Consider the following 23,640-nt stretch of genomic DNA (forward strand, 5'->3'; position numbering starts at 1 on the left):
AGATAAAGAAAACAAATCAGAAGAAAATAAAGAAAGAAAGAAAACAGAATCAGAAGAAAAAATAAAAAAAAAAAGAAAACAAATCAGAAGAAAGATAAAGAAAGAAAGAAAACAATCACAAGAAAAATAAATAGATATAGAAAACAGAATCAGAAGAAAAAATAAATAAAGCAAACAGAATCAGAAGAAAAAGAGATAAAGAAAGAAAACAGAATCAGGAATAAAAGACGTTTGTGGTTATGTTAAGAGACTCGGGCTACCGTAAGAATAATGGGGATGGAATATGCCAAGGGGTAGCGGGGGCAGGGACTGTAAAGCGAGCAGGGAGTCCCTTGGCTTCCTCAGCATCAACGCAAGGCCCTGTCTGTCGAACGAAGGAAGGGGAGACATTAAATGTTGTTTTCTTGAATTAAGAGGGTAGAGGAAATTGAGAGATTTAAGTAGTGAAGAGGGAAGGGCGAGGGAGGGAGGGAGGGTATGTGGAGGAGGGAAGGGGAAGTGGAGGGAGGGAAGGAGGGAAAGGGGGAAGGGGAAGTGGAGGGAGGGAAGGAGGGAAAGCGGGAAGGGGGAAGTGGAAGAGGAAGGGGGAAGGGGAAGTGGAGGGAGGGAAGGAGGAAGGGGAAGCGGAGGGAGGGGAGGGAAAGGGGGAAGCGGAAGTGGAGGGAGGGAAGGGGGGAAAGGGGGAAGGGGAGTGAAAGGGAAATAGGATTGGTCTGTAGTATTTGAACGATTATGGTGTAGTCAGCGATCGTCGTAATTTTTACTGGATATCTGAGATTTATAGTGACCTTATTTTTTATATCTGTTTTGAATGAAAGTTTAAAAGAAAATCAATAGTTCCCGCTCTCTTTTTGTATGTGCATTTCACACACACATACATACAAACGCGCGCGCACACACACACACATACACACTGTAGATTATTTATGTGCTTACATAATATACACATGATTTTACAGCGATCTAATTTATTTTTCTCTCTCTTTCCAGGTATGTCGCCAGCGTTTCCCACCGCCACAGGATCCACATCAGGTATGGAGGATTCTCTTATCGCCCAGAACGTTGATCAGTATAATTTGTCGTAAGCTTTTAATGTGCGCTTGATTGGCCAGTCTGTGTGCTTTGCATGCCGCCGCCGCCACGCCCAAATAGAGCCAACAACCTGTTACCTTGACGCTCGTTCGACTGTTTAACTGGTCGGTCCGGGAGGTTATTTAGAGCAGGCTGCACCCCCTCTCTCTCTATCTATCTATCTCTATCTATATCTCTCTCTTTCTCTTTCTCTCTCTCTCTCTTTCTCTTTCTCTTTCTCTTTCTCTTTCTCTTTCTCTTTCTCTTTCTCTTTCTCTCTTTCTCTCTCTCTCTCTCTCTCTCTCTCTCTCTCTCTCTCTCTCTCTCTCTCTCTCTCTCTCTCTCTCTCTCTCTCTCTCTCTCTCTCTCTCTCTCCCTCCCTCCCTCCCTCCCTCCCTCCCTCCCTCCCTCCCTCCCTCCCTCCTCCAGCCTTGCCTCCGGGGCCGTGTGAAGCCACAGGGGTTGAGGAGTGCTGGGGCTCGAGTCGCTTGTGTCCCCCGCGTGAAGTGTGCGTCGCCCAAGAGGTCCTCTGTGAGAACAATACCTCCTCCAACGCCGCCACTTGTCAGGACTTAACCGAGCCACGCCTCCCCCCTCCCTCTGCTTCTCCTCCCTCTCCTCCCCCTCCTCCTCCTCTTCCCGTCCGCCGAAGTCCTCCCCCTCCCCCTCCCACTCCCACCCCCGTGACACTTCCTGCCTGCGACCGCTTGTGTTAAAATATAAGCCCCTGTAAGAGTCTTTTTAAAAAAAATCCTCGTTTCCTTTACTTATGTGAGATTTGGTAAACTACCTTCTACTTGTTTTCTTTTTTTAAATTCCTTTGGATCTTTGATTCCAACCACTTGTTGACGTTGATGCGTTTTTGTTATTTTTTTCTCCCTCTCTCTCTCACCTCTTCAGCTGTACATGCTTTGTCAATTTATCTTTTGATATATATTTTTTGTGAGATTACTTATGCTCCGTGGCGTCTTATCGAAAGGTTCTATCGCGCCCGAAAATGCCCTTTTGTTGTCCAGCTGAGTGGATACAACCGGCCCATTGCTGCACATTGCACCTGGCTCCGTCGCTTATCAGGCTTTATTATGAGCAAGCAAGTAGTTCGTCTCTCGGGGCGGCGATGGAGTGGGCTCGGGACACATGCAAATCATATTAAGTGATATTCCGTGTCGGGCGTGCGGGCGTGGGGTCGTGTCTGGTGAGGCAGATGACTCTTGGGCGAGCAGGTAATTACAAGGTCATTGAGTTCCTTCCAGTCGGATAAAAGGTAGGTAAATGCGCTGGCCAGGCTGGGAGGCAGAGACAAAGACGCGGGTTCATGTCATGACTCCGTGTTGTTAATGGACTCTAGTGGTCGAGGCGGCCTGACCCCTACACTGAGGGGGGAGGGGGAAGGGGGGAAGGGAGGGGGTGCACTCGGCCTTCGCACTAAAGTAGACTTCACTTTTGATGTGGCGGAAGGGAGGGTGGGGGGAGAAGAGGGGAGGGGAGAGGAATACTGTGCACTCTCCGAGCTCAGCAAGTGCGTGTGTCACTCCCGCTGCTGAAGATGTTATATTCGCTTCGTCCCGCGGCGTGAGATTCAAACGGATCCCTCGGGGGAGTAGCGGAGGCTGAGGAACGCTTTGTGGCGAGATTCGAGGCCCGAGACGCCGCCGCTGTCGGTATGCGCGCCGCCGGGGACGCCTGAGAGTGCGGGAGGACGGCGGCGTCGCAGATATGGCGGGCGGGGGCGAGGGCGGCGGGTGGGGCGGGGAAGGGGGGTTAATGGACGTCGAGGGAGGGCCCGGCAGAGAGAGTAATTATTTGCGGTTTATCTGCTCGAGTCGTGTGACGGCAGTTTTTGATGAAGCTGATGGGAATGTTCTGGTTGAATATAATACTTGGCGAGGGGGTTGGGGGCGGCCCGGGTAAGTGTTGATGCGCGGTCATGGCCGACGTCGGAGCGCCCTTGGGGACTGGCAGCGCCGTTTAGGGGAAGTGCCACGGGCGCGGCGGCGGCGGCGGCGGCGAATCACCCGCCATAAACTTGCACAAGAAACTCCGAAATCGCCTGCCTGTCTGCCGCTTCTGGGTCTGCCGCAGTCTGGCCAATATTTCCGCGAGTTGATAAGATCCTCCCTAAAGTTACAGTTGTGTTCAGGTTACAGTGCAGATATTGTGTCGTGCTTTATAAGGTTTGCTTTATGAGCGCACGCCGAGGCCCCGCCCCTCCGCGCTGTATAAGGCTAATGTATCCCCCGCGCAATTATCGCACCATTTCATGCCCCCGCGAACGTAATACACTTATCAAGAAATGGCCCGACCTCCCCCCCTCCCCTCCCCTCCCCTCCCCCCTTCCCCTCGCAACCGGCCGGCCTGGGCATGAGCGAGTCCGGCAGTCACCCTGATTAGCTCAGAAGGCTGCCGGCGCTGAGACTGCCTTTATCGGAGCCCGGGATGCTGCGCCCGCTCTCAGGAGGCTCCGCGGAGGCTCCTTCCGCTGCCTCCTGCGGTCGACGCTGCTCCTCCCGCTGTCGACCGTAGACGCTGCTCCTCCTGCTGCCTCCTGCGGTCGACGCTGCTCCTCCCGCTGTCGACCGTAGACGCTGCTCCTCCTGCTGCCTCCTGCGGTCGACGCTGCTCCTCCCGCTGTCGACCGTAGACGCTGCTCCTCCTGCTGCCACCTGCGGTCGAAGCTACTCCTCCTGCTGCCTCCTGCGGTCGACGCTGCTCCTCCTGCTGCCTCCTGCGGTCGACGCTGTTCCTCCTGCTGCCTCCTGCGATCGACGCTGCTCCTCCCGCTGTCGACCGTAGACGCTGCTCCTCCTGCTGCCTCCTGCGGTCGACGCTGCTCCTCCTGCTGCCTCCTGCGGTCGACGCTGCTCCTCCTGCTGCCTCCTGCGATCGACGCTGCTCCTCCCGCTGTCGACCGTAGACGCTGCTCCTCCTGCTGCCTCCTGCGGTCGACGCTGCTCCTCCTGCTGCCTCCTGCGGTCGACGCTGCTCCTCCTGCTGCCTCCTGCGGTCGACGCTGCTCCTCCTGCTGTCGAAACTACTCCTCCTGCTGCCTCCAACGGTCGACGCTGCTCCTACTGCTGCCTCCTGCGGTCGACGCTGCAGCGGCTCGAGGATCCGGCGGCCCTGTTGTATGTGGCGGAGGGAGCGAGCGAGAGCGACAAATATACTTATATACTCTCGCGCACACACACACACGCGCGTTTGTGTGTATGTATGGATGTATATGTTTAAATAGAGAGATACAGTGATCCATAAATAAAGAAGCGATACATACGGAAAGATATAGACATACATATTTGTATACAGACATACATACATATATATGTACCCAGACACATGGATAGATTAATAGATATGTATATATGTATGTATTATATATGTTCACATAAGCATGTAGAGTGTGCGAACACTGGAATATTCAAAGACTGGATTAATTCAAATAATTTTCAGTAACTTTTAACATATCCACGGCTGAAATATTAAAAGTTGCTTTTGCAATTAACTTTATTATGATTACTCAGGAGTAACGCCAATCATGATCTTGAACTGATTAACATTTTTGCGTCCGTCGAATGCAACAATTCGGACACCGTCATCGTAGTGCAACCCCGGGGGAGATGGGGGGGGGGGAGACCCTTAAAATATATATATATATATTTCGAATATCTGTCGTTTCGCCCCTCGCGCAGTCCGGATTTCCGAGGCGCAGGTCGTGTGCGCGGCGGCGGCGGGAGCGACCCCAGGGGAGGAGGCTGGAACGAAAATCCCCGAGGTCTGGGGTTTGCCACCGGCGTTTACACTCGCTTGCACCCGCCGGCCGCCCCTCCAGATTTAATCAGCATTTCGCACGGGCGTCTAATGAAGAACAGGACGATGCACTTAGGCTGGCCAGGCCGTGCGGGGGGGTGGGGGGGGGATGGGGCGGCACGGCGGAGGCGGCGGCGGCGGCGGCGCGGTTCACGTCTCAAGGTTTAGGGTTGGGGGAAGAGGATAGGGGTAGGGGAGTGGAGGGTAGGGACGAAGGGGAAGAGGGAAAGGGGGAAGGGCAAGGGAGGGAAGGAGGGAAGGGGAAGAGGAAGGGAAACGGGGATAGGGGGAGGGGAGGGGAAGAGAAACGGGGATAGGGGGAGGGGAGGGGAAGGGAAAAGGGGATAGGGGGAAGGGCGAGGGAGGGAGGGATAGAAGGGGGAAGAGAAAGGGAGAACGAGAAGTAGAAGGAGGGAAAGGGAGAAGGGGAAGTAGAGGAAGGGAAAGGGAGAAGAGAGGGGGAGGGAGGGGAAAGGGGGAGGGGGTGGCTAGCCAGGGGAGTGGGTCGTCTCGGGATTGTGGATGTGCGCTCAAGTGTGGCCACGGCAGGCAGGAGAGGAAGGGTGGAGGGGGGGGGGGCCAGAGGAAGGGTGGAGGGTGGAGGGGGGCACAAGAAGGGTGGAGGGGGGGCAGAGGAAGGGTGGAGGGGGGGGCAGAGGAAGGGTGGAGGGTGGAAGGGGGCAGAGGAAGGGTGGAGGGTGGAAGAGGGGCAGGGGGGACAGAGCCAGGCATAGGGCGAGGCAAAGGGACCAAGGAATCTGCCGACGACGAGCCTACGGGGCCGAAATAACCCGTGGATGCGGAACCCGGTAAGCTCTCGCCAATGAATGGATGATTATTTATGTATGATTAATTGGCCCGCTGGTGAAGAAGCGCTAATTCGGAAGATCATGAGTTTCACGGGGAACATGAGGCCGTGGTTGGGAGGGAACATGAAGAGGAGAACAGGGAGGAGAAAATGTCTTTCGAACGACGCACACACACACACACACACACACACACACACACACACACACACACACACACACACACACACACACACACACACACACACACACACACACACACACACACACACACACACACACACACACACACACACACACACACACACACACACATACACACACACATACACACACACACACGCACACACACACGCACACTCACACACACACGCACTCACACAATCACACACACACACATACACACACACACACACACACACACACACACGCACACACACACGCACACACACACACATACAAACACACAAACAAACAAAGTAAATTAAATAAAATAGGTAAATAAGAATAGATAAATAGATAGATATATAGATAAATATTGGTTTTCAAACGACTACTTGTGTGTAGTTCCTCCGACACAAATTTTCAAACAGGAAAAATTAGAAAAAAAAAAAAACTTCAGGTCTAAGACTAAGGCATGGGATGGGCGTTGATTATGCAAAAGAAATGACGGTGCGCGAGGAAGTAAAAGAAGATGGAAACGGATATAAACTGATGGATTAACCAGCAGGAGGATTTTTAAGTAGGATGTCTCGTCCTCTCGATTCTTCCTTCGTCCCCCCACCCCCTTGCAGCACCTCCTTCCTTCTTCCCTCCTTTTAATGGTACCCTTCAATTCCCTCCTCCCTCCCTTTTCTGCTACCCCTCAATTCCCTCCCCTCCCTTTTCTGGTACCCTCAATTCCCTCCACTCCCTTCTCTGCTACCCTCCTTCCCTCTTTCTCCCTTTTCTGGTACCCCCAATTCCCTCCTCCCTCCTTTTTCTGGTACCCCCAATTCCCTTCCCTCCTTGCTACCCCCCTCCCATCCACTTCCTTCCATGCTACCCTCCTTCCATCTTCTTCCCTTTTCTGGTACCCCCCTTCCCTCCCCTCCCTTTTCTGGTACCCCTTAATTCCCTCCCCTCCTTCTCTGCTACCTCCCCCTTTCCTCTATCCTAGCACCCCCCCCCCTTTCCTCTATCCTAGCACCCCCCTTTCCTCTATTCTAGCAACCCCCTCCCTTCCCTCCCCCCATCCCTGGTAGCCCCCTCTCCACCCTTCCCTCCTTGCTACCCCCCTCCCATCCATCCCCCTCCATCCATGAGTCCCTGAGTCACTCCAAGGGAACCTCTAGCCCCTCTCCCCCACCCCCCACCCCACCCACCCACCCCAAGTATTTAATGGAATATTTTTGAGAGCGTCCGCTGTCCCCCACCACCACCACCCCCACCCCCACCCCACCCCACCCCACCCCCTCCTGAAGCCCAGGTCCTTCGACGGATCTGGGTGGCCCGGTGGCTTCAAATGGACGTGGGCGGCGCGGAGAGAAAGGACTCAGAGCGGGGGCCCGTGAGGAGGAGCGAGGATGCGGCAACATATGATGCTTGAGGGCGGATGGGGGAGGAGGGAGGGAGGAGGGGGGGAAGGGGTTGCAATCACGTCCCACAATGACCGCACAAATATTGGTCAAAATAAGCCAGCCCGGCGGAAAAGGTCATGGAGGAGGAGGAGAGGGTGGGGGTGGTCGGAGGAGGGGGAGGAGAGGGGGAGGGTAGTTGAGGAGGGGGAAAAGGAGGAGGAGGGAAGAGAGGGAGGAGAAGAATAAAGGGAAGAGAGGGGGAGGAGGATAAAGTGGAGGAAGGGGAGAGGAAGGAAGAAGAATAAAGGGAAGAGAGGAGGAGGAGGAGGAGGAGGAAGCAAAAGAAGTGGTAGGAGGGGGGAGGGGGAGGGAGATGAAGAGGGAGCAGCGAAGCGAATATGGAGACAGAAGAAGAAGAGGGGGGGGGGAGAGTTGATGAAGAAGACGAAGGAGTCGGAAGTGAAGGATGAAAGGGAAGAAGAGGAGGAGAATTGAGATAAAAAGAAGGAGAGAAAATATATAAAATATATAGAATTTACACAAGCAGAGTAATGAAAGTAATCATCATCATCATCATGCTAATTATTCTGTAATAATAATAATAATAATGAGATCATAACAATAATGTAAAGGTGATAATAAAGGAATAACAATAATACTGATAATAATGACGATGAAATTACAGTAAAGTATTTTTCATGATAAGGAGATCAGAAGAAAAATTATAATTAAGATTATATTTGCAATGATAATAGTAATGATGATGTTGCTAATGATATGATTGTCACAGTAATGATGATTATAATGATTATTGTGGTTGTTATTATTATTATTATTAGTAGTAGTAGTAGTAGTAGTATTACTATTATTGTTGTTGTTGTTATAGTAACAATGATAATAGTAATAATCATAATAATAATAATGATGATGAAGATGATGGTTATTATAGTGATAATGATGATAATAATGATGATGAAACAATGTCAGCAATATGATGATGATGATGAAAATAATAATGATAATGATAATAATGATAAAAGTAGTAATAGCAGTAATGATAATAGAAACTATAGGAATGGCATCATTGATAATAATAATAGTAATAATAATGACAATTATGGTAGTAGTAGTAGTGGTGGTAATAATAGTAATAATGATAATGATAATTATGATGATGATGCTACTACTAATAGTAATAATAATGATAATGATAGTAATAGTGATGATGATGATAGTAGATATATTATAATAAGGATAACAATATTGATAATAATAATAATAATAATAATAATAATAATAATAATAATAATAATGAAACAGAGTGGTAATTATGATAATAATAGTAATAAATATATAATGATAATGATAACGATGATGATAATTGCAATAATAATGGCGACGATGATACTTGAATATGAACAAATAAAACCACTTTAGAGAAGAAGAAGAAGAAGAAGAAGAAGAGAGAAGCAGTATAACAGAAAACCGGAACGAAGGACGAGAAAGAGAAGGAGAAAAAGAAGGAAAGAGCAGAGAAGAAGAAGGAAAGAGCAAATAACAAAAGGCACCGGAGAACCTGCAAGCGCGATAAAGAACGGGGTGGGTGGGGGGGGGGGGCGAGGCGGAGGAGGGAGGCAGAGAGCGCGGGTTAAAACGTATATGCAAGGTGATTTTTCTGATCTCCGCGGATCAGGCCGTGTTTAGGCGGACCCTCCCCCTCCCCCCCACCCCCTCCGAGTGATGAACGTAAGTGGATGCGAGGCGGGTTTAAAGGTTTTGCAGGGGGGGGGGAGGGGGGAGGTCTCGGCCAGCGCGGACGGGCGGGTATCGAAAACATGGCGGCGAGAGTTAGGAGGGAGGGAGACAGACAGACAGACGGAAATAGAGACAGAGAGAGAGTATTCGAGGAGAAAGAGAGACAGAAACAGAGACAGAGAGAGAGTATTCGAGGAGAGAGAGAGAGACAGACAGAGAGAGAGTATTCGAGGAGGGAGAGAGAGAGAAAGACAATATTCGAGGAGAGACAGAGAGAGAAAGACAGTATTCGAGGAGGGTGAGGGAGAGAGAGAGAGAGAGACAGAAACAGAGAGAGAGTGACAGAGAGAGAGAGAGTATTCGAGGAGGGGGAGAGAGAGAGAGAGAAAGAAAGACAGTATTCAAGGAGGGAGAGAGAGAAAGAGATAAAGATAGTATTCGAGGAGAGAGAGAGTGAGACAGAAACACAGAGAGAGAGAGAGAGTGATAGAGAGGAAGACAGTATTCGAGGAGGGAGAGAGAGACAGACAGACAGACAGACAGACAGAGGAAGAGAGAGAGAGAGTATCCGAGGAGAAAGACAGATAGAGAGGGAGAAAAAGAGAGAGAGAGAGAGAGAGAATTCGAGGAGGGGCGTGGAAGGGGCAGGGCGGGAGACGAGGGACGGACAGCCCTTCGGAATTCCAAATCACAGCCGGGAAGGAGATCCTGGAACCCAAGAAACATGGGATCGGGAATTTAGCTGCGACGTCTAGAAGGTTCGAGGTGCGGGGGGGAGGGGGGGTTCTGAGGGGGAAGGTTTCTGATTGCTGTTTATTTTTATATTTTTATTTTTTTATTTTTTTATTTTTTTATTTTTTTATTTAAGGTCTCTGGAGGAAAAACGATTTGTGTGTGTGTGTGTGTGTGTGTGTGTGTGTGTGTGTGTGTGTGTGTGTGTGTGTGTGTGTGTGTGTGTGTCTATCTGTGTACCTGATTGTTTGTCTGTCTGTTTTCTGTTTGTGTGTATAGGTATGTATACATGTGTGTATCTTTGGGTCTGTCTTTATATGTGTATCTCTTCGTCTATCTTTATGTGTGTATCTTTGTATCTATCTTCATGTATGTGTATTTCTGTGTCTGTCCTAATTTGTGCATCTTTATATCTATCTTCATGTGTGTATCTCTGTGTCTTTGCATCTATTTCTGTAGACATTAAAGCTCGATAAGATTATTCTTTCTGTCTATTTTACCTGTGTTCGCAATTCGCTCCCACACCTGAGCACAGTGCCACGATGCCACTCTACAACTGCTAAAGCTGATGCTCTTATAGAAACTAGGTTGGCACCCCCGTGTCTGTCTTCTTTTTCTTGATTTATTTATTTTTATGTCCTTTATTTTTTATTTTCTTTCTTTCCTGGTCTGTTTTCTTTCTTTTTCTTTTCTTTATTTATTTTTTTTTCTTTCTTTCCTAGTCTGTTTTCTTTCTTTTTCTTTTCTTTTTTGGTTGTTTTCTTTATTTATTTTCTTTCTTTCCTGGTCTGTTTTCCTTATTTTTATTTTATTTTCTCTTGTTTTATGTTTTATTTACTTCTCATTTATTTTTGTCCTTTTCTGTTCGTTTTCTTCACTTTTTTTTTATTTTATTCTTTTCTATTTTATTTTATTTTTATTTTTATTAGTGCCTTCGGTGCCTTCTTTTCTTCACTTTTCTCTATTTTATTTTATTCTATTTTTATTTTATTTTGTTTTTCTTTGTTGTTCGTTTTCTTCACTTTTATCGATTTTATTTATTCTACTTTATTTATTTAATTATTGTTTTATTTTTTGTTTTTTCTTTTTCTTTACTGTTCGGTTTCTTCACTTTTCTCTATTTTATTTTATTCTATTTTATTTTATTTTGTTTTTTATTTCTTTACTTTTCGTTTTCTTCATTTTTCTCTATTTATTTATTCTATTTTTTGTTAAGTTTTTCTTTACTGTTCGTTTTCTTCCCTTTTCTCTATTTTATTTAGTCTGTTTTATTTTAATTCCATTTTCTTCGTTTCTTCGATCTCAACAACACCTCATCCTGAAATACCGTGTGTTGTAGATTCATTAAATATCCTGGTTGGGAGATTCAGGATTCACTCGCGGGAAGGAGTCCGGACGAATCCTTGAGGGTATTTCTTGTTTTTAAGTTTTAGGTTTTTCGGTTTTTGGTTTTACTTGTGTAAAGTGTGTAGATAGATGGATAGATGGATGGATAGGTAGATAGAGAGACACTATCTCGATCATTCTCTCTCTCTCTGTCTCTGTCTCACGATCTCTCTCTCTTTGTCTCTCTCTCTCTCTCTCTCTCTCTCTCTCTCTCTCTCTCTCTCTCTCTCTCTCTCTCTCTCTCTCTCTCTCTCTCTCTCTGTCTCTGTCTCTCTCTCTCTCTCTCTCTCTCTCTCTCTCTCTCTCTCTCTCTCTCTCTCTCTCTCTCTCTCTCTCTCTCTCTCTCTCTCTCTCTCTCTCTCTCTCTCTCTCTCTCTCTCACACACACACACACACACACACACACACACACACACACACACACACACACACACACACACACACACACACACACACACAAACCGTTCGTCCTTCTGAGACCTTTAAAAAAAAATCTTGTAAAAAAAAAAAATTACCAGATTCTTGTTTGTAATGAATAGGATTAATATCGCCCTCCTGCATATAATTAGCTTGATTGGCTTCGTAATCATAATCAAACGGAATCATAAGCAGGTGTTTGGAAGGTTTAATAAAATCGATCCAACTGCTGTTCGAGAAAAAGAATTTTTTTTTGAAAAGTAGAACGTTTTTTGGTCTTTATTTCGAGTTGGCGTAAGGGTGGGGGTGTGGGTTGGGGGAGGGGGAGGGGGGAAAGAAGTATGGGTACGTGGATACATAAAACATATGAAATACATAATGAATACATAAATAATGTAAATAAAAAATAATAAATAATAAAAAATAAAATAATAATAAAAATATATAATAAAAAATGTGGATACATAAAAGTATGTGTCCTGAATACATAAAGAAGTATGTGTAAGGAGGGGGTGGAGGGGGAAAGAAGTATGTGTAAGGAGGGTGGGGTGTGGGGGAGGGGAGGGGAAGAAGTATGTGTGGAAGGGTGGGGGTGGGGGAGGGGGGAAAGAAGTATGGGTAAGGAGGGTGGGGGGTGGGGGAGGGGGAAAGAAGTATGTGTAAGGAGGGTGGGGGGTGGGGGAAGGGGGAAAGAAGTATGTGTAAGGAAGGGGTGGGGGTGGAGGAGAGGGGAAAGAAGTATGGGTAAAAAGGATGGGGAGTGGGGGAGGGGGGAAAGAAGTATGGGTAAGGAGGGTGGGGGTGGGGGTGGTGGGGAGGAAAATAAGTATGGGTAAGGATTAGCTAATCTCTGAAGGCGTTTGAAAGGGCATTTGAGAGGGGAAACTAGTCTATGATTTGGTTGGCTCATCAGCTGATTCGCCGACTTAAGAAATTGCAGTAACTTGGGTGAAATTTCCGATCGAAGGGGGGAGGGGGGGATGGGTGAGTGGGGTAGGGGGAGGGGTGATGGGGGTTCTTGCCTGCGTTTCATATCAGCGAAAGCATGTGCTAACTATTTAATGGCCTTAATTAGCCCAAATTCATTAACTTTTTTTTTATCCCGTGGTATGTTTTGGTCTTCCTACCTTTTTTTCAGTCATATTTCTGTTTGGCTTAGCATGATAACTAAAAAAAAAATTAATTCCTTTTTATTTTTGTGCAAGTCTATTGGTGTTCTCACTTCTCGTTCCATTTTGACATGTCTTGTGAACTGATCTTTACTCATTCCATTTTTGTAACTGCCTTCGTGAAGCACAATACCTCATCTTGGAATGTACTTGTTGGCACTCTTGGATGTCAGCTGATTAGATTTATGGAAATTCAGGGATGTGTCGGTAGAAGATTGAACTTTTTCTCTCTCTCTTTCTCTTTCTCTTTCTCTCTTTCTCTCTCTCTCTCTCTCTGTCTCTCTCTGTCTCTCTCTCTCTCACTCACTCTCTCTCTCACACTCTCACTCACTCACTCTCTCTCACTCACTCACTCACTCACTCTCTCTCTCTCTCTCTCTCTCTCTCTCTCTCTCTCTCTCTCTCTCTCTCTCTCTCTCTCTCTCTGTCATGACCACGTGATTGAGTTCGTGGGTAGGCCTACGTTTTGAAATGAGGACATGATATAGTTTTATTTACATTCGTTATTTATTCTCAGCGAAGGTAAGATCAGGTTTTATATATTTTTTGAGCTGTGAGGGCTGGATTCGCAGGAGAGCATGCGCGCACGCTTGTTTGTGTGTGTGATTTTATTGTTCATGATGTATAATTAACAAAGAAAAACAATAACAACTGCCGGGTGTTTCTCCAAAACTCTGCGGGATCTGCACGAACGGTTCAGCATAAAGGTGCTTCTGAGGGTCACGCATTAAGCATTATTGTAAGCATTTTTGTTTATAATCCGCCGCATTTGTCGCAGGTTTCCCTCCAGAGTCAGCATCGCTCCGGCGTGAGTCAGAATATGCTAAAATCCCGAGTTTCTTGCGACGGCCAAAAGAGATGCTCGGAGAGGGCCGTTCCGAGAAATATTTATTCCCGGTGGACTCGTAATTTGTCGAAAGATTCTTTGTGAGACTAACATTAAGTGTATTGGTTCGTTAGATATATTACCGCTAAGAGATTTTTTTAAAAAGGCTGATATTCAAACGAGTGGCGGGGAGGTAGCCAACCCCTTCATTTGGGCACGAGTTCGAGCCCATTAGTTAGTGAGGGTAGCGGGCCATGACAGTGCCCGGCACAACCGCAAGTTCGCACTTACACTCCTACTCCCGCAGATACACGCCCTTAACGACGGAAACATTATTTATTCTGAGGTGGGCGCCGGCTGAGAGACTTCGCGTGTACCGTCATCAGGTGTTGCTTCTCCCGGAGTATCGACGAGGACGGAATTCCAGCGCCTGGCGGGAGTCGGGCCGGTCCTCCGCGCGCAGAAGGGAGCTGCACGCCCTCGCCGCCGCCTCGCGACACAAACAACCTCTTTGGCGTAAATGATGAAAAATTGCTATTGCATATTAGTCTTCGCTCCGAGTGATGTATACATCGGGTAAGAATGCGCGGGGTAATGATGACGTTTGTAAGAGAGAATGTCGACGAGGAGGCTGCGTCCTGCGGCGGGGAGAGCGCGGCTTCGCTACAATCAATAACAAAAATAACTTTTATGAAGTAGATATGAGAAACGCTCTTCTCATGATGGATGAGCCTGACAGAACAGCTGTCGGTGATAATGGTGCCAGAACGAGATAGAGAGAGGCGATAATACGGACGAAAGATAGACATCAACGATAGGTTTAACGAGTGTAACAGGTAGAGGTAGTATTTGTAACGGTGAGGTGGAGGGGATGGGCGCCCCGAGCGACGTCCTCCATTACTGTAGCATCATCATCCGGGGAGGGAGGGCGGCCGGGCTCTCGCCTCGCCCCGCCCGCGCCCCTCCGCGTCCCACATGCTAGGGCTGCGCTCTCCTGGCTGCGGATGCATCTGCGCCGCACCTGTCTCCGCGCTGCACGATGCGCTCTCCCCGAAGACAAAAGCCGATCGCGACCTCGGCGTAAACCGACCCGACTTCCTTTGTGTTCTCCCTTCCTAAGGAGTTCGCGGCGACGGGAGGGGGCGCGCCGCGTCCAGCCCGCCCGAACTAGGGCTTTCGGCAGGTGTCGGGCCCTTCAATCTTGAGGGCGGACAGGAGGCGATCGCGGCCAGACCCTCGGACGGCGGGGGACTCTCTCCCGGGATTAGACAATGAGGCCTAACCACCAGCCGAGTCCTGCCGTCCGCCGCCACCCGCCAGCGTAGGAATGCTGGTTATTACCATCAATATTTCTGGCGAATTACGTCGTGCTGACAACCGCAGAGAGATAAGAGACAATGGCGGCCGACCGAAAGCGTGCCCGTGCTGTCGTCAATTCCCGTGGCCCTGAACGAAGACCTATGGAGCCGTCAAGAAAATAACAAATAATAAGGAAAAGAAACTTCCAATTCATGGAGCTCTTACAAAAATAAATAAATAAATAGATAAATAAATAGATAAATAAATTCCCAATTCAAGAGAGACGTCGAGTCCGTACAGCAGAATCCCCCCCAACAATTGCAAAGGTGCACCCAGGGGCTTGCAAGATCCTACGTGGCTTCAGCACATCAGCCCGCCCGCCCGCCCGCCCGCCTCTTCCAGTGTCCCCGCCGCCGTGTCCTGAATAACACTTGCTGGCCCAATTACCCTCCAGGCACCACTTTATCGCGGTAATGTTCTTGGGACGCGAGGCAGGAGAAGGAAAGAGAGAGTGGGAGGGCGCAGATAGCAATCAGATAAGCTCGACGAGACGGAGGCAATTTACGCGGCTCTCTGCTCCGCTCCCACCTGGATCCTGCTCCTTGGACGCGAGCACTACAGGTTGGCTCTGATGCCTCCTTCAGCTGGCAATTGCACTACCAATTGTCCTCTCTCTCTTTCTCTTTCTTTCTTTCGCTTTCTCTCTCGCTCGCTTTTTCTCTCTCTCTCTTTCTCTTTCTCTGTCTCTTTCTCTGTCTCTCTCTTTCTTTCTCTGTCTCTATCTTTCCCTTTCTGTGTCTCTCTTTCCTTTTCTCTGTCTCTCACATTCTCTCTCTCTCTCTCTCTCTCTCTCTCTCTCTCTCTCTCTCTCTCTCTCTCTCTCTCTCTCTCTCTCTCGTGCTTTGTCTCGCACTATGTTTTTTCCTTTCCTTTTTTTTCTCTTATAACTTTCTCCTCCTTACTTTTTTTCTCTCTCCTTAATCACTCCTTATCTATCTTCGATAAAGCCAGCGCGGGTGTAACGCACGCTCTGAACCTCCAAAAGACGAAGAATTTACAGAGGAAACGCACTCGAAGAAACGACACGACGCCGGCAGGGAAATGTGCGTTCCTCTGCTGATGGTGAGGGGAGGAGGCGCCCGCAGAGCGTGGATGATGGCGGCGGCTGCAATCATGACATGGTTCACTCCCGCTTCTTTCGCAGGTGGAGGTTGACGCCGTTCGGGTGGAGTGTGAACGGCTTCGAGGACGATTTAGCTGGGAGGAGGAGGAGGAGGACTTTTGCGTGTGGGAGAAAGAGGATGACTATCTAGCTGGGAGGAGGAGGAGGACATTTCGCTGGGAGTAGGAGGAGGACTATCTAGCTGGGAGGAGGAGGAGGAGGACTTTTGCGCTGGGAGAAGGAGGATGACTGTCTAGCTGGGAGTAGGAGGAGGAGGAGGACGATCTCGCTGCGAGGAGGAGGAGGACGATCTCGCTGCGAGGAGGAGGAGGACGATCTCGCTGCGAGGAGGAGGAGGACGATCTCGCTGCGAGGAGGAGGAGGACGATCTCGCTGCGAGGAGGAGGAGGACGATCTCGCTGCGAGGAGGAGGAGGACGATCTCGCTGCGAGGAGGAGGAGGACGATCTCGCTGCGAGGAGGAGGAGGACGATCTCGCTGCGAGGAGGAGGAGGACGATCTCGCTGCGAGGAGGAGGAGGACGATCTCGCTGCGAGGAGGAGGAGGACGATCTAGCTGGGAGAAGGAGGACTATCTCGCTGAGAGGATAGAGTAGGACGATCTAGCTGGGAGAAGGAGGAGGACGACCTCGCTGGGAGTAAGAGTTGTGGGATGAGTCTGAAAAAAGGATGGTAGGTTGTTGGGGGGGGGGGCATGTATACTCTTGGGGTGTCTCTTGCTGGTATTGTACTGGTGGGAAGGAAAGGGTTGAGGAAGAGGGAGAGGTGCCTCCAGCATCCACGAGGTTGACGTTCATCTCCGGGCGGACACCGTCGCGGTAGAGCGGCGCGCAGGAAGAAGCGAGCAGTGAGCGTGTCTAAAAACACCGACACCGCTCATAAAACAGGCTCTCTCCCTTCTTCCTTTCCTTCTTTCTCTCTGTCTGTCACTCACTCTTTGTATCTATCTATGTATCTATCTATCTATCTATCTTTCAGACTCTCTCTCTCTCTCTCTCTCTCTCTCTCTCTCTCTCTCTCTCTCTCTCTCTCTCTCTCTCTCTCTCTCTCTCTCTCTCTCTCTCTCTCTTTCTCTCTCTCTCTCTCTCTCTCTCTCTCTCTCTCTCTCTCTCTCTCTCTCTCTCTCTCTCTCTCTCTCTCTCTCTCTCTCTCTCTCTTTCTCTCTCTCTCTCTCTCTCTCTCTCTCTCTCTCTCTCTCTCTCTCTCTCTCTCCCTCTCTCTCTCTCTCTCTCTCTCTCTCTCTCCTCACATCCACACACTACGCACCACCCAGGGGAAAACTGGCTTGGGTGACATCGCTCCCCTCATGAAGGAAACACGGCAGGTGACTGAATAATGTGCTGCATTTATCTATTGATGGCCACGCGAAGGGGAATGGATTAATAATTTCCTGGCGAGCGTAATAGAAGCAGTGCCGCATGCGACGCGGGGGTCTGGTGGCAGGAGGTCTTGTGGCAGGGTCAGGGAGGTCATCTATGGGCGGTGACATCCGTGGGCGGGGTCATCCGTGGCCGGTTTTGTGCGTTATCGTGAATAAGGGTTTAGTTGAAGACGAGAGGGCTTTGGCTCTTGCTGTAGAGGTTGCAGAGGGCGATGCAGTGGAGGATGACCGCTGTTCCGACGACGGCGACCGCATGCGCAGATGGGACGGAAGCCGCACGCGGCCGCTCGAGACAGAATTCCGGCACGTGTTCCGGTCGGGCGCCGCAGCTGCAGGCGGGACAGCCGCGTCATGCCCAGGGGATCGATCATGCGCACAATTATCTCATGGAAGTGCGGACGTCCGAGGCAGCTCCGTCTAAAACCCCGAAGTTCAAGCGCGCAAAAACCTCCCCACGGTAGCAGCGCACGTCAGGACAAGCCGCCCGCGCGTTTTTGCCGCGAATGCAAACAGAGCCGCGATACGCCATGCACGCTTAGCCTTCCCTGAACAGCTCAATACCCTCGGCGGAACTGATTGGCTTCTCGTCGTTAATAATGCTCAAGTAATCATCGGGAATTCGGATTTCCTGCGGGAGATGCAGGTTGTCCTCGGGAGGCGGCGGAGGCTAGACAGGCATCTCGCCGTCCCGCTCGCTGGCTGCGCGGCGGAAGCGGCTCTCGGCCCTGCGCGCCCCCGCCGTGAGGGCGAGTCTCCTCTGACGGGGACGACAGCCGCGCTCTTGCATCTCACCGCAACATCCTGCTCCGCGCCACACACCCGCGACGGCCGAGTGTGTGTGTGAGTGTATTTCTGTGTGTGTGCGTGCGTGTGTCTGCCTTTTTTCTTTTTTTCCGGGGGGGGGGGGGGGGCGAGGCCTGGAGGACCACCCTGCGACGCCGCCCCCATCTTATCCGGAGCGTTATCTGGCTCCCCCTCGCCCGCATGTTCGCACGGGGCCCGCGGCCTCCCCCTCACAGCGCCTCCCCCTTCCCTCGCTCCTCCAGGGAGAGGTCGGGTCGAAGGAGGCAATTTACCTGCGTCGTGACGGCCGCCTCGACGCGAGCACAATCGCTCCTTATCTCCCATATGGCCGCCCGCGTCCCCCCGGCTGATGACAGCTCCGTGAGCCTTTAATTCCTGCGGCATTATTGTCATTCACTGGGCCATTGTGCGGGCCGCCCCACTACCGCCGGGCGGCCCATGTGATGTTCCCTTAATTCGCACGCTCGAGCGGCCGCCGGACCCCAGGGCCTGTAATAACCCGCCGCTCCCTTGCCCCCTGATGCCTCGCCCGGCGTCGCACACACGCTGCTCGGCGCGGGGCTGCGGCCGACGCACCTGACTCCGCCCGACGCCAGGTTGGTTTTCGCTCGGACGCGGCGGGGATTGATCTCCTCTCGGCGGACAGGCTCCCTTACAGTCGCCGAAGCGCGAGGTAGGGAGCGCCCCCCACCGCCCCTGTTTACCTAGTGGGGGAGGACCCAATCGACGCCGATCAGAAAGAGGACGGAAATGAGGAGGAACGCGGAGGGCGCCGGTAAACAGTGGTCGGCGGGTTAATCAATTACCTCCCCGCGATTCCGGTCAGTTGCAGGGGCGTCTTGGGGGCGGCCGGGATCTCCCTCGGGGTTATCTCTCATCAGGACTCTCGAGCAGTGTTGCCAACCCCTCGCCGACGCCAGTGTAGCCAGGCGTGCGCGAGTCCTTCCTCTTTTTTTTTCTTTCTCTCGAATGGGCGAAGATCAGACGTCTCCAAGGAAATCGAGAGAGAGAAAAAAATGAGTTACCCAGAAATTTGCAAAAAACTACGGCCGCCTTATACACTTCTCGGCATTGATAAATCATCAGACGATGGTTTAATTGGCACGCAAGCTCTAGAGAGTGTTTCCGAGGGTTTCCTGAAGCTTTTATCTCTCCAGCCGGTTCATAAAAATGAGTCAACGCTGAGTCACTCCTGTGAACACGGAGGACTCTGGCGAAGGAGATAGGAAGTGGGATCCTGATCACAAGCGTGACCACAGAAGGGGATTGTTAAAACACAAAGACTAACTCCTCGGAAGATTTTATGCTGGACTTCCATGTTGATTTGGGTGGCTTTGTGGATATATGTATGTGTGTGTGTGTGTGTGAGTGTATACAGGAATGCGGGTATACTTGTATGTGTATATATTTATATATGTGTGTGTGTGAGAGAGAGAGAGAGAGTTAGAGGGAGGGAGAGAGGGATAGAAGGGAAGGGAAAGGGAGGGAGAGAGGAAGGAAGAATGGGAGAGAGTGAGAGAAAGACAGACAGAGAGAGAAGTAGGGAGGGAGAGACAGAGAGAGCGAGAGAGAGAAAAGAAAAGAGGCAGAGACAGATAGAAAGTTTTCGTCATAGCAACTCTTTTCCTTTTTCGTTTTAAAGATAAATTCAAGGAAAAGAGAGACAGGGAGAGAAAGAGTAACAGGTCCCGCAGAGGGCACCGCCGCCGTCGCCGCCCTCCGCGTCTCCGGCCGAAGTCGCACTAAAAGCCAGCCGCCCTTTCAGCCAATCAATTACGCCCTTGCATCCTTAATGAGGGTAATTAGTATGCAAATTTCGACACAAAGACATTTTTTATTGCCTTGCTTCTCGTCGAAACTCAATTCTCACTTCTTGGAATTTTCAAAAAAGATGAAAACATGAAATGAGTTAGAAGAAAACATTCACATTTGCGTGTCTAAATATATATATATATATATATATATATATATATATATATATATATATATATATATATATATATATCCCTCTCACTCTCCCCCTCCCACTGCCCCTCCCTCCCTCCCTCCCTCCCTCCCTCCCTCCCTCTCCCTCTCTCCCTCTCTCTCCCTCTCTCTCCCTCCCTCCCTCCCTCCCTCCCTCCCTCCTTCCTTCCTTCCTCCCCTCTCCCACCCTCTTACTCAATTCCCCCTTCATCCCTCACCCCCCCACCACGCCCACGAGGAGTGTGTATAGGGGGTGGGGGTTGAGGGGCGGAGGGCGGGGAGAATAGATGGAATAAAGGAAGGAAAACCTCATCTTCGCCTTTGTAAATTAGCAGAAGCTCAGGCCGGTTAAGTTAGGTTAGGCTAGGCTAGGTTCTAGGTTAAGTTAAGTTAGGCTAGGTTAAGTAAAGTTAGGTTAGGCTAGGTTAAGTTAAGTTAAGTTAAGTTAGGCTAGGCTAGGTGAAGTTAAGTAAAGTTAGGTTAGGCTAGGTTAAGTTATGTCATGTTAGGTCATTTTCCGGGAATATGGTGATCGAGTTTGGAGGGCTAAAGGAGTCTTACAGAAAGAAGATAGATAGTAGTATAGGCTTTTAATTTTTTTTGATACAATGGGTTTTAGAATTTTGGGAGTGTCTGCGGGGCGGAAATCACAAGACCTGTGTGTGTGAATGAGGGTTCTAAATGAATACAATTTCTTTTTTTTTTTTCCTTTGGGTGTGTCGGTGCAGAATCGTGCAGACGTGTATGTGTGTCCGTGTGCGTGTGCGTGTAAACTCAGAACCCCGGATGTTAGGCGCGGACGTCGTCGTCATCGCACCGGCGACGTAATGCGTGTGTCCAGTGCTCTCCCCCCCTTCTCCACCCCCACCCCCACAACACGACATACGCTGCATCTCTAATTCCGTGCGCCCTCCCCCCCCCCGTCCCCCTCCCCCCTCGTTTCGTATTAAAGGCGAAGAGGGGTTATCGCCGTCAAATCGCCGTGCTAAAAGCGTGGTCGGAACCGTACAACAGCGCCCTCGCTTCAACGGCCGCCTCGCGATTCGAACCGAAAACCGCCCCAACAATCGATAAATCCGCAATTAAGAAGACGGGCGTTAAAAGAAGAAAAAAAATCGCACCCCACTCGAGCCATCTCCTGGGCCTCTCGGGAGATTATCGCGAAGGGATTCCGAAGAGCGACACGTAAATATCATAAGTAATCCTATTGGGAGATAGCCCCGGCGCCTACCAAGGACCCGAGTGTTTACATACGGACGGAGCCACAGGGCGGATGGGCGGCGGACTGGGGGTGGGTGGAGACGGGCGGGGGACGGGGGGTGGGTGGGGGATTGGGGGAAGGAGGGGAAGGGTGGGTTGGGGGGTGGGGTCCTCGTGTTTTGGTTGGGTCATGCGAAATAGGTTTATGGAAAATTGGAAAAGGGCCTCCCCATCCATTATGTATGGCAGAGATAACGAAAACGCGCCCGAGGTCTTATATTTTGATCTTTCCTTCTTTTTCTTTTTCTTCTTCATCCTCTTTCTTTTTCTTCATCCTCTTCTTTTTTCTTCTTCTTCTTCCTCTTCTTTTTCTTCATCCTCTTCTACTTCTTTCCTCTTCTTCTCTTTTCTTTTCTCTTGAGGGGGTATTGTTAATGTTATTATTGTTCTTATTTGTATTATCAATAATTTTTAGAAAGATATAATGCAGTTTGTTGTAAATAGATAATAATCACTTCAATAAACACCTTTAATAAAACCATACGACTTCCTACACCCTTTTCGAAATCATAAACACCTTTAATAAATAGATACTTCCTTCACCCTTTTCGAAATCAAAAACACCTTTAATAAATAGATACTTCCTTCACCCTTTTCGAAATCATAAACACCTTTAATAAATAGATACTTCCTTCACCCTTTTCGAAATCATAAACACCTTTAATAAATAGATACTTCCTTCACCCTTTTCGAAATCATAAACACCTTTAATAAAACCATACGACTTCCTTCACCCTTTTCGAAATCAAAAACACCTTTAATAAATAGATACTTCCTTCACCCTTTTCGAAATCACAAACACCTTTAATAAATAGATACTTCCTTCACCCTTTTCGAAATCACAAACACCTTTAATAAATAGATACTTCCTTCACCCTTTTCGAAATCAGAAACACCTTTAATAAATAGATACTTCCTTCACCCTTTTCTAAATCATAAACACCTTTAATAAATTATTTCGACTTCCTTACACCCTTTTCGAAATCATAAACACCTTTAATAAATAGATACTTCCTTCACCCTTTTCGAAATCAAAAACACCTTTAATAAATACACACGACTTCCTTACACCCTTTTCGAAATCATAAACACCTTTAATAAATAGATACTTCCTTCACCCTTTTCGAAATCAAAAACACCTTTAATAAAACCATACGACTTCCTTCACCCTTTTCGAAATCAAAAACACCTTTAATAAAACCATACGACTTCCTTCACCCTTTTCTAAATCAAAAACACCTTTAATAAATAGATACTTCCTTCACCCTTTTCTAAATCAAAAACACCTTTAATAAATAGATACTTCCTTCACCCTTTTCGAAATCATAAACACCTTTAATAAACAGATACTTCCTTCACCCTTTTCGAAATCATAAACACCTTGAATAAATAGATACTTCCTTACACCCTTTTCGAAATCATAAACACCTTTAATAAACAGATACTTCCTTCACCCTTTTCGAAATCATAAACACCTTTAATAAATAGATACTTCCTTCACCCTTTTCGAAATCATAAACACCTTTAATAAATAGATACTTTCTTCACCCTTTTCGAAATCATAAACACCTTTAATAAAACCATACGACTTCCTTACACCCTTTTCGAAATCATTTTTATCAATAATCCTTTTCTCTCTCTTTGCAGGTACGTCCGCAAGGCAAAATACACAGCTGGAAGTCATGCTTGAAGGTAATGTATTCTGTCCCTCGCGGATTTATTGGTCCACAGGGACTTCTGTCAGGCGCTGTAGATTTAGGAATTGAATGTTGTTGTTAGGAAGACTTGAAAGACGTAGATGCGATGTCGTGTTTTTTTTTTCTTCTTCTTCTTCTTCTTCTTCTTCGTCTTCTTCTTCTTCTTCTTCTTCTTCTTCTTCTTCTTCGTCTTCTTCTTCTTCTTCTTCTTCTTCTTCTTCGTGGTCAAAAAATTCTCGGTTTCTTTTCCTGTGATGTCATAAAATCGCGCGTTTCTATTCTCGTGGCGTCATAGAATTTCGTGTTCTTCTGTGACGTCATAAAAATTCGCGTTCTCTTCCCGTGACGTCACAAAATCTCGCGTTCTCTACCCGTGACGTCACAAAATCTCGCGTTCTCTTCCCATGACGTCACAAAAATCTCACCTCTTCCAATGATGTCACAAAATCTCGCGTTCTCTTCCCATGACGTCACAAAATCTCGCGTTCTCTTCCCATGACGTCACAAAATCTCACCTCTTCTACCCAT

General features: G+C 48.7%; 1 protein-coding gene across 9 annotated transcripts in view; it reads left to right on the top strand.

The window, feature by feature from the left end:
* LOC113800403 (latrophilin Cirl) overlaps window positions 1–23,640 on the top strand; it is a 269,428-nt gene that overhangs the window by 195,084 nt on the left and 50,704 nt on the right. For 7 of the 9 annotated variants that reach the window (XM_070121772.1, XM_070121778.1, XM_070121770.1 and 4 more), the window contains exon 3: window positions 991–1,032. The exons of the other annotated variants lie outside the window; for them this stretch is intronic. In XM_070121772.1, coding sequence (XP_069977873.1) covers window positions 991–1,032 — 42 coding nt within the window. The remainder of the gene's footprint in view (window positions 1–990; window positions 1,033–23,640) is intronic. 9 annotated transcript variants of the gene reach the window in all.

The sequence above is a fragment of the Penaeus vannamei genome, chromosome 5, assembly GCF_042767895.1.
Source record: "Penaeus vannamei isolate JL-2024 chromosome 5, ASM4276789v1, whole genome shotgun sequence".
NCBI lineage: Eukaryota > Metazoa > Arthropoda > Malacostraca > Decapoda > Penaeidae > Penaeus > Penaeus vannamei.